Here is a 13,240-nt window from a genome sequence, read left to right as displayed (position 1 = left end):
GAAGAAATGAAGAATCAATGAGTGGACTTCCCTGGCAGTCCAGTGGTTAAGACTTCGCTTTCCAATGCAGGGGGTGTGGGTTTGATCCCTGGTCCAGAAGTTAAGATCCCACATGCCTCAGGGCCAAAAAACCAAAACATAGAAAACAGAAGCAATATTGTAACAAATTCAAAAAAGACTTTAAAAATGGTCCATGTCAAAAAAAAAAAAAAACTTAAAAAAAAAAAGAATCAGTGAGGTATAAGGTAATAACCAGAGATCATATGTATGCTGAACCTTCATCAAAAGAGCTGAGTCCAGATCTACTCTACCAATAAATTAACTACAGTGATAGAGGCCAATTACTTAATTTCTCTAGCTTCATTCAGCTTTACCATTTATAAAACATAATGATATGTATGAGTTGCTATTTTTACAATAGAATAATACAACACCTTACAAATGAAGAGTACATTTTAGTTTTTTTTTTAAACAAGTGTCCACCATCAGCCTTTTTTTTTTTTTGATGTGGACCTTTTTTTCTTTTTTTTAATTTTTATTTTTGGCTGCATTGGGTCTTCGTTGCTGCGCACAGGCCCTCCCTAGCTGCGGCTAGTGGGGGCTGCTCTTCACTATGGTGCGTGGGCTTCTCACTGCGGTGGCCTCTCCCATTGCGGAGCATGGGCTCCAAGCACGCAGGCTTCAGTAGTTGTGGCTCGCGGGCTCTAGAGCACAGGCTCAGTATCTGTGGCGCAAGGGCTTCACTGTTCCATGGCATGTGGGATCATCCCGGACCAGGGCTCGAACCCGTGTCCCCTGCATTGGCATGCGGATTGCTAACCACTGTGCCACCAGTGAAGTCGCGATGTGGGCCATTTTTAAAGTCTTTATTGAATCTGTAACAATATTACTTCTGTTTTATGTTTTGGTTTTTTGGTGGAGAGGCATGTGGGATCTTAGCTCCCCAACCGGGGATCAAACCTCCCACCGCCTGCATTGGAAGGTGAAGTCTTAACTACATTTCAGTTTCTAAATTACCTTTTAGCTTATCTCATTTAACGCCACAACCATCCTGTGAGAAAGATCTTGTTATTCACATTCTATTGTTTGAGAAAACAACACTAAGAAGATCAAGTCTCTCAGTTTATGAGTGGGAGAATCAGCATGGTATGTAACTTAGGCCCTCTGTAGACATGTAGTGCCAAAGAACACAGACTCTTGACCCAGGCTTCCTGGGTTCAAATCCAGCTCCATCATTTGCTAAATGTGTGACTGGAAGCAAACGATTTAAGTGTTACAGATATTACTCTTGACAGAGGGATATTTATCTTCCTCAGGCAGGAATAAGGAACCACAGAGAAATTTTGAGATGATGAGCGTGTTAGATGACTTTGACTTTCTCAATAAAGGAAATAATTGACTAAGAGTCACGTGGGCCAGGCAGTTTTCAACTATGGCCTGCAGATGTGCGACCGAATCCCCACACACAACCAAAATAAGCTCTTCTGTTTTACATCTTAAGCTTCCTCATAATTTTGTTTCTGGGGGTCACCTACATTCAATTTTTAAAGCCACTGGATTATATTCGTCTTTAAGGTCTCTTTTAACTATAAGATTATATGATTTTATTATGTGCCTTTTAACCCATTACTAGCTTTTTCTCTATCTTACCCATCAAACAAGTATAAACTCTCCCTCCTGAGTCTCATAGCACTTTTTGAGTGCCTCTTTATGACACTACACATTCTTCAATATAAACACAGAGTCCATTCTCTCAATTAGATTTAAGCTCCTGCAGGGCAGGCACTTCCATCACTTATCTAAGTATCCTCAACCCCAAACACAACGCAGGTAAGCACTTCGTAAGTACTTGTTAAATGTGCAGTGATTTAATAATGTAAATATACTAAAATTACACTGGGCTTTGGTTTCCAGACACTTCATGGCAATTATGACTTGATGATTATTCATCTCCATAGTACTAAACAATATACATTGATGGTCTCCCTATTAAGAAACAATCATTTAAGACATTTTTAAAAGGGCATAAAATGTAAAATTAAAACAAGATAAAGAAAATGGTTTTCACAATACACCCTATATATACTAAATGTATGTAAAAAAAGATACAACTTACCCTGATACAGCTGAAACAACAAAGCTTGGAGCAATGAGGACACAGGCGTGCATCCCGCAATTTCTCCATACAAATGAAACATCGGAAAACCTCAGCAATGCTCTGAAAATAATAAAAGATATAAGGTTCACCAGATTACGTGACTGAATCATGAGTAAAAAGCATGCTTGCAATAATTCACCTGACAATTACATTTATTTTGGGTTGATAACATCCCAGTTTTAACTATATTCCATATCAGGACTTGGTTAGTCAAGGTCCAGGGTACCTCAGAACATCTCCTGGGAAAAAATGCTTCCTTTTTTCTAAGCTTCACAGTGGTTCTAGTCTAAGAAAAGAATATGGAATGCAAACATAGACATGCATAAATATTTTCACGGAAACATCAATTATAATGGCAAGAATCTGGCTATAGCCCAAATGTCAAAATATTAAGTTACAGGAGTTAACACAGACTATGATAGTCACAGAAATATTTTTGAATTGTTTAATGATCAAAAAAACCCCTTATGATGTATAACAGTAAGGAAAAAAAAGGCAAACTATGACTGTATGAACACTATGAACTTGTGACTTTTTCTGCAATTTCCCCAAGGGGGATGGATTGCTTTTATAATTTAAGTATAAAAAGATACATTAATGGCAGCATACTTTGATCAAGAAACAATGTAATTCAGAATCCAGAAATCTGAATTTCTGCTCTGAATTTCTGCCATGCTGCTGCAACCAACTAGCTACTTATTTGAGCCTGAAATTCTGTCTGTATGGAGAATTTTGGTGGTAGCTCTATGAAGGCTTTGGGAAAAAAAAAAAAACGTAAACAGAAGAAGCAGTATTATCTTTGCCAGCCTCAGATGAATCCATTTAGGAAGTATCTGACAAGAAAACAGATATAATTAAATGTAGGTTATTATATATTTTAAGTTTATTTTTACAGTACTCACATTTATTTTTACTCCATTCCAGAGGAATTAAACTCTTCTAAAACCAAGGTAAGGTTACAAAACTTTTATAATACTTTTACATGAGGAATTAAGGAGAAAATTACTCATGAGTCTAACCATGACTCTGCAGGACCAGAAAGAATCTGTGAGATGCAGACGCTGGGGGATGGGGCTACGGCGGGGGACAATACGACCATTGGATGAACTAGTTTCAAGTGGAGTGCCCACGTAATATAGTTGTTCCTTATCAAGGATTTAGTATTTTAGTAACTGCAAGGTTCAAGTCTTGACAATTATTATACAATTATGTCCAATAAGCAATCTTTTTTAAGTTCCTAGCCTTAACGTAAATACCCCAAACGTTTGAAATCATCGTTTACAAGAGTCATATATAAAAAGAATAAGTTGCTCTGGAAAACTACAGTCAAACAGGATAGTAAGATTATCCTCATTCAACCTAGGAAGGGCAGATGTCTACAAAATGTACCGCTGGGAGGGAATGATTATCAATTCGGAGGGAGATTTGGATCCGCGCAAAAACTCGTAATAACTGGTGGCGAGTCGCAGCGCACGTCCATCTGAAGAATCTGCAGTTCTCCTCTGAACAGGCTGTAGTTTGCAGAAACCCTGTGGGGATGAGTACCGGTGCCAAGGCATCCTGAAAACGCCAGAATACGCACCACCTGATTGCGGGAACGGTCAGAGCACAGGGTAGCCGGAGGGCTGCAGAACAAGCAAGGCGTCCTCCGCCCTGGGCCAGCCCCCTCCACAAAGGCAGCGGCGGGGTGCGGGGACTAGGGCAAGGCGCCCTACGAGAGGGTGGACTAGGGCAAAGCGCCTCGAATAAAGAACGCTCAGCAGGTGGCGAGGGAGACTAAGCACCACCCTCCTCAAGCCCCCTCACCTCCACGCTCTGTTCATCCATTGCCTCCGGCTCTCGGCGGGGCGCTCCGCGACCCGCGGATTCCGTGGTCTGACCTGTTAGGCGCCGGCCTGAGGTCACCAACTCAAATCGCCGCGGAGAACAGCCGGGTGCCTACATTAGGGGTCTCCGACCACCGCCCCACCTGCGCGCCCCATCGCTTCAGGTTCGGCGCCAGCTACCCCCACTTCGCCATTTTTATCCGCGCGCCAGCCCTAGGGCGCAGTGGGAGCGTGAGCGGTGGCCACGAGCTTCTTTCCTCCCGGCTGAGCGGCCCGCCAGCGACCGAGTAGGAGCCTTGCCCACGTGACGCAGGCGCGCGCCTATCAAACCGCAGCTGGAGCCCGGCGGCGCTGGTCTTCCGCGACGAAGTTGCCGCAGGGAATTCGCAAACACCAACGGTAACCAGGGTAGCGGAAGGTGCGGTGTGAGAAAAGGCGCGGCCCGCGTGCACGCATGCGCGCAGGCCGCAGCACTAAGGGAGCGGACCAGCGGCGGGCGCCTAGTTCCCGCGGTGCAGGGGAGCACACGAGATTTGGCCGCTGGCTGCTGCAGGGTTGCGTGCCTTCGGCCCGTGTTAGCGCAGGCGGAGGAGGGCGCGGCGCTTGACCACGCCCCGTCCCCCTCAGGGGAGGGGCGGCGGTCCACCCGTCTCAAACTTTTGCGCGCCAAAGGCTGGAGCCACCTGGAGGGTTTGTGGCAAATGCAGACTCCGGAGCCACACCCCTAGGTATTCGGACTCCGTGATTCTAGGGTGGGGCTCCACGAAATCATCGTTTTCAACAAATTCTCTCGGTGATTTGGCTGCAGGTGACTTGTGGCCCGCACCTTGAGAAACTGTGGTGCAGAGGATTCGTGGCTAGTGCTTCTTTCTCGGGGAGCAAGCCCAGATTCTCAGGTTTTTAAGACTTCCGCCCCACGTACTGAAGCAAAGCTCCAGATTGTGAAGCCTAGAGCGGTAATTTCAGAGTCGGGAGTGGGAGGATGGGACCACGGACAGTGTAGACGTCAGACCCACACCCAACCACACTCGCCCTGCATTGCTTGGAGCTTGAGGTGAGCTGTCGCCGTGAGACTGTGGAAAGTGCAGGAGTATCAGCTGTATTCAGCTTTCCCATATTGGCGTCTGCTTTCTACAGTTTTCTAGTGTAAGAAATGTTTAAAGATTGCAGAAATTGAAGGTGTGAGGCAAAGGACGTACATCAAATTCTTAATTTGAGTTTAATTTTTCCTTTCCAGTTTATTGCAAACAACTGTTACACTTAACCGAAATTGAATGCACCTGAAGAGAATCAACAATTATCTAGGAAGAATTTCTTAAATATCAAAGCATTTGGACTTTCTTATAAGTAGTGGGCATAACAATTTTTTTAAACTACATGAGCCATGGACAAAGATATAATTTCGGAAGAATTGTGCCTGAAAAAATTCTTTCAGCAAAAATTATGGTCTTGGAACTACATAGAGGTGACAGTGCACATCTTTTATACTAAAATGCCCTCAGTTGTACATTTTAATAACGGCAAATGGTTAATTTTATGGTATGTGAATTTTACCCCAATTTAAAAAGTTACTTGTGAAACACGGTACTATACTACTTGGGATTCAAAGGGTAATGAGAAGCGGTCTTTGCAACCCAGCACAGCAGAAAGCAAATAGGAAAAATTACAATGTATGATAAATATTAAAATAGGTTCTTGTACTAATAGATATATTTGCCCAAGAGCCCCAAAATGTTTAAAGATTCATTGCAATAGTTCATAACAGTGGAAAATTAGAAAACCTGTACAACAAATTAGGGGTCATTGCTTGCAAGCACTAAGTCAGATTCTGGCTAACGTAAGGAAAAAAAGAATTTAGTTGGCAGGATGCTAAACTGCTGTGTGTCGTTGAGAAACCTGTCGTGCTCTATTAGAATTCCTTAAGAAAAGGCTGACCTTGCCGTCCTCCTTTACCCACCCTCCGAATCTCCTAACTTGTGTATTACACAGCTTAAATGCCTATAAAAGAGGAACTGGTAAAAATTATGGTAAATTCATATATACAGCTGTTCAAAAGAATGACACGAAGATACCAAAAATATATTTAAGATAAAAAAAAAGGGCGCAGCTGCACTACAGTGTATGGTATCAGCCTATTTTTGTTTAAAATGTTTTTTAATTTGTATACATGTAGAAACATCTGAAAAAGTTGCAGTTATTTGGGAGAATAAGCATACTTATATTTTTTTAATTTCTCAAAATTAAAGTTGTATTTAAAATACAACCTAATTAAAATTAATTTGTATCACAACTTAAGACATAAAAACACTAGTAGTCACATAGGAGAAAACAATTATCCAGATGAGAAATAAAAAAGGTCTAAATTAGGTAGTAAGAGTGAAGGTAAAGTGAAGGTTGGATACAACAAACATTTCAAAGAATTATAGATTATAGAATTATAGATTTTATTAACTAAGAAGATAAAGGAATGCAAACTTTAATTCCAGCTAACAGAACAGTTGCTGTTAACAAAATAAGAAAATCAGTTAAATATTCTGGACATGCTCAATTTGAATATTCAGGTAGAGGTTTTTATTGGAAATTTGGATCTAGGTCTAGTGAAATAAGTTATACTTGGGAATCATTCCCCAAAAGGCAATAAATGAACCTTGGGAAATAAATGAATATATAAACAAGAGCAATTTTAAGAGGGATGAGGGGAAGAACCAACATTTAGAAGGTAACTTGTGAAGGAAGTCATAGAGGAAAAACAGTTTTTTTTCTAGTTTTTTTTCTGATTGAAAGCAAAACCCTTTAACACCAGTAACTTGTTAAGACCTCTTCATGATACCACCATTTTTCAATCCCACCATCACCATCACATCCCAGAGCCATACCATGACAGGAACTTCCTCAATATTAACTGCCTGAGTACTGAAGAAAAATAATATGTTACTAAGGTGTGACTTATTTATCTGTAATTTAAAAGGGGGGGAGCTACTTTCTGTTCTCCAGATATTCAGAAGAGACAAGACGATTTTTTTTTTTATATGAGTATTGCTACTCCAGCTTTCTTTTGATTTTCATTTGTATGGAATATCTTTTTCCATCCCCTCACTTTCAGTCTGTATGTGTCCCTAGGTCTGAAGTGGGTCTCTTGTAGACAGCATATACATGGGTCTTGTTTATGTATCCATTCAGTGAGCCTGGAGACAAGACAATTTTAACTGAAGCTACTCTTCCAACCCTGTCTGTCAGCTATTATAAGTTTGTTAATAACATAACAGAAAAAATTCTTTTAAAATTAAAGTATAATTCTATAACCTGTAAAACTAACATTTGATACACTTTTCCTAATCTTTCAATGCCTTGTTTTTATGACATATATAGAAATATTTATTGAAGGATTACTAAATATCAAACCCTAATACTTTACCATCTTATTGTGCTTCCAGCCATCCTGACACACACAAGTCAAGTGGTTTGCTCAGGGTCATACAGCTAGAATTTAAAACCTGTGTTTACATCTCCGGTATGAGTCCAAAGCCCAATCTTTACGACAAAGCTACAATATCTGCTTCTCCTCTTACCTATTTAGCATAGCTTTAGCATTTCCCAGAACATTAACAGTAATAATTTACTGGTAACTTGACCTTCTGTTGTATAGATATACCATGATTTACTTTCATATTTACTTGCCATTAGTTTTTTTCTTTTTTTTAATAAATAGGGAAGTTGATGCGTGCGCATACACACACAAAACAAACTGGCAAGTAGCGGTTGCCAGTGACCCTCTCATTTCAGTTTCTTAGCTTTCATATACAGTAGAATGAACAACTACAGTAATATAGACCAGAGGAGAACAAAGGTAGTATTGAAGTATAACAGGGACAATCTAAAACAGCGTTTGAAAGCAGAGCTCAGGCTGCTCAACATTAGCAGGAAGAAGGAATAGGACAAAAATAAAAGTGAGGCTGTCACAGAAAAGCCAGCTTATTACTAAGTTAGGTTTTATGGGAGACTGTTAAGTCACACATTAGCAGTCTCACCAATAATGTGACCACATCTGCAATCAGAATTTTCAATTTTCAATAATTTTCTTTTACAATAGGCCAGGACATCTGTGTTATCCTGATTATACAAAACAGATACAAAATGGTGTTGAGACTTACTTGCCTGAAATTACAAGACTAAGTGTATATGCATATATATATATATATATATATTTTTTTTTTTTTTTGGCTGTGTTGGGTCTTCGTTTCTGTGCGAGGGCTTTCTCTAGTTGCGGCAAGCGGGGGCCACTCTTCATCGCGGTGCGCGGGCATCTCACTGTCACGGCCTCTCTTGTTGCGGAGCACAGGCTCCAGACGCGCAGGCTCAGTAGTTGTGGCTCACGGGCCTAGTTGCTCCGCGGCATGTGGGGTCTTCCCAGACCAGGGCTCGAACCCGTGTCCCCTGCATTAGCAGGCAGATTCTCAACCACTGCGCCACCAGGGAAGCCCCCTGCATATATTTTTTTAAAACTCTTTATTTCCATTCCATCCCTTTGGCTGAACATTATGAGTACAATATCTGCCCTTCTTGTATTCCCCTCTCTTGTGGAAGGCATCACTATCCAGTAACCCAAGCCAAATCTCCTTTGTCATCCCGCCACCAACAGTCATCAAATGCTAACAAGACAGCTTCCTAAATCTCTCTGGAATTGATCTCTTCCCCATTAGAGTTCCCTTTTGCAAGTCCATTTCTTCATCATAAGTCTGACATGTGAGCTCTTAATTGCTCTGCCGCAGTTTTCTCTTCTTCAGTCAGTGGTAAGAGCTACAAAACAAATGACAAAATCTTTATTTCAAAAACCCTTAAAACGACAAGGTCCTACTGTATACCACAGGGAACTATATTCAATATCCTGTGATAAATCATAATGGAAAAGAATATGAAAAAGAATGTATATATGTATATAACTGAATCACTATGCTGAATAGCAGAAATTAACAAATTGTAAATTAACTATACTTCAATAAAATAAATTTTTAAAAAATTTAAAAACATCTTTAAACACTGCTAAATTAACTTCTGCTTTGTTACACCAATAAATGTTTCCATAAGTTCATACTATGTATGTAATCACAAATTTAGGAAGGCAAGGAAAAAATACATATTGGCTATCTATATACAAGCTACTTTGATGTTTGAGTTTCCAAAGAACTTGCAATTAAATTGAAGAAACAAGACCAAGAAATCAAACAATTTAAGGACAGTAATTTAACAGAACCAAGGAAGTCACATTTGAACACCATATTCTAAAAGTATTTTGAAAAAGAAGTGGGAACAAAAATAGTCTGGAAGTTTCTTCAGAAGTAGAGATTTGGGTTAAATTTTGAAGGATAATTAATATGCTTTTATCTGCAAGTAATAGAGACACATTTGAAAATGGATAAATAAGAAAATGTATTATCATTGCACAATAAATACAGAAGAAGAGCAGGTTTCAGGGCTGGTTTATGCTCAACAATGTAAGGACTCCGTTTTTTCCATCTAACAGCTCTGATATCCTTGATGGTGGCTTTATCCTCAAGCTGACAGGAAAGTGGCTCTAGCAGTGCTAGGTATCACATCTGTGCACAATGTTTAGAAGAAGTAAAGCTTTCTCTTCCCAGGGGTCTCTCAGCAGTGAGGAAACTCTTCCTAATTTCCTACTTTCAGACTTTCCCTCCTCATATGTCATTTGGGTTACAAACCTATTTCTGAACCAATGTTAGTTAAAGGAAAATCCATTCCCCTTGCAAATCAGGCACACCCCTGAAGCTGAGGATAGCAGCAACTTTACCTCAGGCCTGAGTCTGAGGAATGGCACACATCTCAAGAGAGTCAGTAATCTTTTAGGCAGGAAGAGAGAACAGATGCTGAGAAAACAACCAGTGAACAGAATTCACAAAAGCAGGTAGGAGCAGCAAAAGCAAAGGGAAGGGGACTTCCCTGGTGGCACAGTGGTTGAGAATCTGCCTGCCAATTCAGGGGACACGGGTTCAAGCCCTGGTCTGGGAAGATTTCTACATGCCGCAGAGCAACTAAGCCCATGCGCCACAACTACTGAGCCTGCGCTCTAGAGCCCGCGAGCCACAACTACCGAGCCCACAAGCCACAACTACTGAAGCCCGCCCTCTGCAGCAAGAGAAGCCACCGCAGTGAGAAGTCTGCGCACCGCAACGAAGAGTAGCCCCTGCTCGCCGCAACTAGAGAAAGCCCACGCTCAGCAACAAAGACCCAACGCAGCCAAAAATAAATAAGTAAATAAATTTATATATTAAAAAACAAAAAACAAATAAGAGAAGCCGAAGGCAAGTTGTAAGGGGCTTTCACAGAGCACCAACAAACAGGCTAGCTGAAACATAGGGTTAATGAGGAAATAATAGGAGGTAGGACCTGAAGAATCACTCAAATAGTTACAAATCTGCTTAACTATATAGGTCATCTCTAGAGAGACTGCCAAATCTGGAACACCTCATACCTACAGAATCAGAATCTCTAGGGCAACGCTGTCCAATAGAACTTTCTGTGATGCTGGAAATATTCTGTATCTGCACTGTCCAATCAGTAGATGAAGGACTGAACTTTTAATTTTATTTAATTACTTTTAATTTTAATTTATATAGCCACATGAGGCCATTGGACACCCCACCTGGTTTCATTTATCAAGCCAACATTTGCCCAAAATGTTCACATGGATAAATGAAAAACAATTATAGGCCTTACCGGAGCCCAAATAGTAACAGAATTTCCCTCTTCTGTCTCAAAAACAGGAAATGGTATTATTCTGGCAAGACTTTGTTCTGCATGAATCCATGTTTCTCATTGTTATCTCTGAAATTCAAGAGATTTCAGACCATCTGTTTATAAAATAAAACTTCAAAGAGTTTTTCCACGAGTTAACTAGTCTAAGATGTGTAGAAAATTTTCTTCTTTAATACAAATGTTTCAGAGCACCGATGGGATACCATACATTCTATCTTTTTTTTTCCATTCTATCTTTAATGCCTTTTTAATTTTCTATTTATTGCTATACTTTTGTTTGGGAGGGGTTGTTTTGCTATTTTCTATTTGGAACAAGTTTAGTCCTTTTTTTTTCTTCTGATGTTCACCTTTACAAGTAACTGTATTTAAACCTCAGTGTCTCAACAGCAACTAAAAAGATCAGGAAATTAATATGTATTCCCTTCCTTCCACCTCCTTTTCTGTTCTTATCTCCCTATTTATTTTTTAATATTACCAATTCAAGTTTTTTTTAAGTATTATCAATTCAAATATACATTTTCTATCCTTACAAATGAAAAACCACTCAACTTGATAAAAATCATAGCAAGATAATAACTGAACCGTTTTACTTTGTTTGCTTTCTGTTGTTTATGAACAAAGGACCATTTGCCCTAAGTAGACATCCCTTTCTTGTTCTTCATGTTCCCAAAATAATTTTAAAAGCCCTTTTGGTTATTTTAGAAGTTTTCAGAATCCTCAGCTCAATCTAGCCTTTGGCTTTCTTAACTATTCTCACAGTTCTGACCGTATGTCTAATATGCCTCTTTTTGTACTTGAAATTCCTTTACATGTCCTTTACACTCTGGGCTCATAGAACTATTTTTGGTTATATAACTCTCTATAGATGCCATTCCCTTTTCTTCCACATTTTGATCATAAAAATTTTCTCTTAACTTTCTACTACTATCTCATTTCTAAACTAGTGGGTACAAGACCCACTATACCCAACATTCTCCAACTTGGCTATCACTGATTCTAAAATATGATCTCCTTTTTCAAGGTTTATAACCTGCCTTTCAGTCATTTCTCCTTATTTGTCATCATCTGATCCAAAGTGAAAACCCTTAGTTTCCTACCTTTGATATAATTATTCCTCATTTCAGATACTTCTTTTAACTAAATGAAGACTTTTATAGATATTTAAATGATTTGGCATCCCTTATCACTATCATAACTACTTTTCTGTACCACTTTTTTAATCTCAGAAATATGCCATCTATTTATTGTATCTAATGGAGACAATTTTTAGTAAATACTCAAAAAATCATTTTTCTCTTTCATTTTTCTCTTTACTCACCCCAATTTATCGTGCTTCAATAAATTCATGGATTTCTATACATATATGTTGATATATACATCCAGAACTACTCTTAGTCTCTCTTCAAGATTTGTTTCCTTAGAACAAGTTTATGTGCTTCTGTTGTCAGGCTCTGATCACATGTACAATGAAGAATATGTGACTTGATTTTATTTATAAAGGTTATCACATACATCTTTTTTGCATTTTATTTATTAGCAGGTGATGCCACCCATACTGTTTAAATTCCTGCTCCCTGTTCCCTCTGTGCCCTTTTTAATTGCCCTCCCCTCTTCCACAATTTATCTCTCCATGACATAACACATACATTTAAGGTGTCATTTTACGATTTTTACCCAGGCACTGTTCTCTTTTCCTCCATTGGTAACATAAAGAATTCTTTATCAAATTAACCTGGGTAATCAACCTTTGAGATCTACTCTTGCTACAAGCCTATAATTCAAGTAGCTTAAGCCATAATTTAGTTCGGACTTGGCAAATAAATACCATGTATGCTGCCCCTAGCAGCATGCCACAGCAGATAGCTTTTTTGCCATGCCCAGACACAGCTCCTTAATACAGCATTCTAAGCAGGTATTACCAGTTAACCGATTGGAGTTAGCACCAGAAATTAAAACCTATTGGACATCTTTTGTCCAGATAATTAAATTCAACTCTATGATTCCATCTACATTAGGCTATCTTTTCTTTCAAAGGCCCTCACCTTTGCATTGTAAACGAAAATGGGACCAAACTCTTCAATTGGCTGTTCAAGATGTTAGTGCCTAGGTCAGCAGTTCATATTCTTTTTCCTACTCCGACATATCTAAAGAGTTTTACACATCAGTGATAGAGGATTACACTAAATGAGATTCTTACAGTAAATGAGAAGGGAGTACAGAATGGAGGAAGAGGATGAAGGTCAGGCTTACCCAAGCCCACCAACCCAACTGAAGAAAAGGAGAACTAAAAAAAGTCACTGGGGGCTTCCCTGGTGGCGCAGTGGTTTAGAGTCTGCCTGCCAATGCAGGGGACACGGGTTCGAGCCCTGGTCTGGGAAGATCCCACATGCCGCGGAGCAACTAGGCCCGTGAGCCACAATTACTGAGCCTGTGCGTCTGGAGCCTGTGCTCCGCAACAAGAGAGGCCGTGATAATGAGAGGCCCG

The 13,240-nt window shown here is 39.8% G+C and overlaps 2 protein-coding genes across 5 annotated transcripts in view; both read right to left on the bottom strand.

The window, feature by feature from the left end:
• TRIM37 (tripartite motif containing 37) overlaps positions 1 to 4,420 on the bottom strand; it is a 121,162-nt gene extending 116,742 nt beyond the window's left edge. For 2 of the 4 annotated variants that reach the window (XM_057535974.1, XM_057535976.1), the window contains exons 1-2: positions 3,965 to 4,420; positions 2,117 to 2,218 (exon numbers count right to left, since the gene is read on the bottom strand). In XM_057535974.1, coding sequence (XP_057391957.1) covers positions 2,117 to 2,218; positions 3,965 to 3,985 — 123 coding nt within the window. In that variant the 5' untranslated portion in view covers positions 3,986 to 4,420. The remainder of the gene's footprint in view (positions 1 to 2,116; positions 2,219 to 3,964) is intronic. The other 2 variants (XM_057535973.1, XM_057535975.1) reach the window with 1 other exon arrangement.
• A 3,762-nt stretch (positions 4,421 to 8,182) lies between these two features.
• Positions 8,183 to 13,240, bottom strand: part of LOC103018062 (spindle and kinetochore-associated protein 2) — a 30,479-nt gene continuing 25,421 nt past the window's right edge. The window contains exon 3 of the mRNA XM_007190347.2: positions 8,183 to 8,781. Within this exon, the coding sequence (XP_007190409.1) occupies positions 8,713 to 8,781 (69 nt within the window). The 3' untranslated portion in view covers positions 8,183 to 8,712. The remainder of the gene's footprint in view (positions 8,782 to 13,240) is intronic.

The sequence above is a fragment of the Balaenoptera acutorostrata genome, chromosome 20 (assembly GCF_949987535.1).
Source record: "Balaenoptera acutorostrata chromosome 20, mBalAcu1.1, whole genome shotgun sequence".
Taxonomy (NCBI): domain Eukaryota; kingdom Metazoa; phylum Chordata; class Mammalia; order Artiodactyla; family Balaenopteridae; genus Balaenoptera; species Balaenoptera acutorostrata.
The sequence above is the reverse complement of the archived record's forward strand: the minus strand, read 5'-3'. Positions and strand labels throughout refer to the sequence as shown.